The following is a 2,353-nucleotide window of genomic DNA, read 5'->3' on the forward strand; positions in this document are numbered from 1 at the left end:
ATCTGAAAAGACAGGTTATACCCAGTAAAACTGAAGCAGTAATCAAAAAACTCCCTCCCCACAAAAAGCCCTGAAACAAATGGCTTCACAGGTGAGTTTTACCAAACATTCAAAGAAGATCTAACACCTGTCCTTCTCAAACTTTTTTATAAAATTCAGGATGAGGGAAGGGCCCGAACTCATTTTATGAAGCCAGCATTATACTACTTCCAAACCCAGATAAAGACACTACAAAAAAAGAAAATATAGGCCAATATCCCTGATGAACATATATGCTAAAATCCTCAACAAAATATTAGCAAATTGAACACAACAATGGATCAGAATGATTATACCACATGATCAAGTGGGATTTTTTTCTGGGAATGCAAGTTTGCTACAACATTCATAAACCAATATATATGATCACAAGATAAGCAAAATGAAGGATGACAATTACAGGGACATATCAGCAAATGAAAAAAAAGCTTTTCGTAAAATCTAACACCCATTTATGGTTATAACTCTCAGCAAAATGAGAATAGAGGGAACATATCAAAACATAATAAAGGCCATATATGACAAACCCATTGCCAGCATTATACTCAACATGTGCAAATTGAGTATATACTCAAAAAGTGTTCCCATTAAGATTGGAAACCAGACAGGGATGTCTGCTTTTGCCTATATTATTCAACATAGTGCTGGAAGTCCTAGCCACAGCAATCAGACAAGAAGAAGAAATAAAAGGCATCCAAATTGGAAAGGAAGAAGTAAAACTGTCTTTGTTTGCATGTGACACGATACTGTACATAGAGAACCCCAAAGATTCTACAAAAAAACTACTAAAAATGATAAACCAATTCAGCAAAGTAGCAGGATACAAAGTTAATATTCAGAAATCAGTTGTATTTTTACATGCCAAAAATGAACTAACAGTAATGGAAATTAAGAAAACAACCCCGCTCTCTTTTCCTCCCTTGCTGCTTGAAGATTGGCAGCCATCATGAACGACACAGTGACTATCCAGACCAGGAAGTTCGTGACCAACAGACTACTTCAGAGGAAACAAATGGTTACTGATGTCCTTCACCATGGCAAGGCAACAGTACCCAAGACAGAAATTCAGGGAAAACTAGCCAAAATGTGTAAGACCACACCAGATGTCATCTTTGTGTTTGGCTTCAGAACTCATTTTGGTGGTGGCAAGACAACTGGCTTTGGCATGATTTATGATTCCTTGGACTATGCAAAGAAAAATGAACCCAAACACAGACTCGCAAGACATGGCCTACATGAGAAGAAGACCTCAAGAAAACAAAGAGAGGAACACAAGAACAGAATGAAGAAAGTCAGGGGGACTGCAAAGGCCAATGTTGGTGCAGGCAAAAAGTGAGCTGGAGATTGGTCAACAGGAGTAAAGATTCTTCAGTGACTTTATCTGTGGTGATTATGCAGATTTTTTATGAGATTAATAAACTAAGAATTAAAAAAAGAAAACAATCCTATTTACTATTGCTTCAAAAAGAATAAAATACCTAGGAATAAACATAACCAAGGATGTAAAAGACCTGTACTCAGAAAATTGTAAGACACTAAAGAAAGAAACTGAGGAAGATTCAAATAAGTGGAAGCACATATTGCGTTCATGGATAGGAAGAATTAAAATCATTAAAATATCCATTCTACCCAAAGCAATTTATAGATTTAATGCTATTCCCATCAAGATTCCAATGACATATTTCACAGAACTAGAACAAATATTTCAAAAATTGTATGGAACCACAAAAGGCCCTGCATAGCAACAGTGACCCTGAAAAAGAAGAACAAATTTGGAAGAATCATGCTACCTAATATCAAACTATACTGTAAGTCCATAGTAATCAAAACAACATGGCACTGGCATAAAAACAGACACATAGATCAATGGAACAGAATAGAGAGCCAAGAAATTAACCCATACCTTTACAGTCTGTTAATATTTGACATGGGAAGCAAGCATATACAATGGGCTGAAGATAGTCTATTCAAAAAATGCTGCTGGGAAAATTGAAGATACATGCAGAAAAATGCAACTAGCCCACCTTTTTATACCACACACAGGATAAATTAAAAATGAATTAAAGACTTAAATGTCTTTAAGTCTTTAAGTCTAGACCCAAAACCATAAAAATCCTAGAAGAAAACATAGGCAGCAAAATCTCAGACACTACTTGTAGCAATATTTTATCTGATATACTGCCTCAAGCAAGGGGGAAAAGAAAAAAATAAACAAGTGGGGCTACATCAAAATAAAACATTTCTGTACAGCAAGGGAAAACCTCAACAAAATAAAAACAAAGCCCACAGAATGGGAGAACATATTTGTCAATAC

The 2,353-nt window shown here is 35.6% G+C and overlaps 1 protein-coding gene across 1 annotated transcript; it reads left to right on the forward strand.

Annotated features, from left to right (window-relative positions):
• The first annotated feature begins 961 nt into the window (after positions 1–961).
• LOC119065809 (40S ribosomal protein S24-like) lies at positions 962–1,394 on the forward strand. Its single transcript, XM_037167962.2, has one exon. The coding sequence runs from the start codon at positions 986–988 to the stop codon at positions 1,373–1,375; it is 390 nt and encodes a 129-aa protein (XP_037023857.2). The 5' UTR covers positions 962–985; the 3' UTR covers positions 1,376–1,394.
• The last annotated feature ends 959 nt before the right edge of the window (positions 1,395–2,353 follow it).

The sequence above is a fragment of the Artibeus jamaicensis genome, unplaced genomic scaffold, assembly GCF_021234435.1.
Source record: "Artibeus jamaicensis isolate MK-2021 breed Jamaican fruit bat unplaced genomic scaffold, CSHL_Jam_final contig_335, whole genome shotgun sequence".
Lineage (NCBI taxonomy): Eukaryota > Metazoa > Chordata > Mammalia > Chiroptera > Phyllostomidae > Artibeus > Artibeus jamaicensis.

Bases quoted from the DNA above. Each gene is read 5' to 3' on its own strand.
- LOC119065809 (XM_037167962.2), top strand. From the start codon at position 986: ATGAACGACACAGTGACTATCCAGACCAGGAAGTTCGTGACCAACAGA.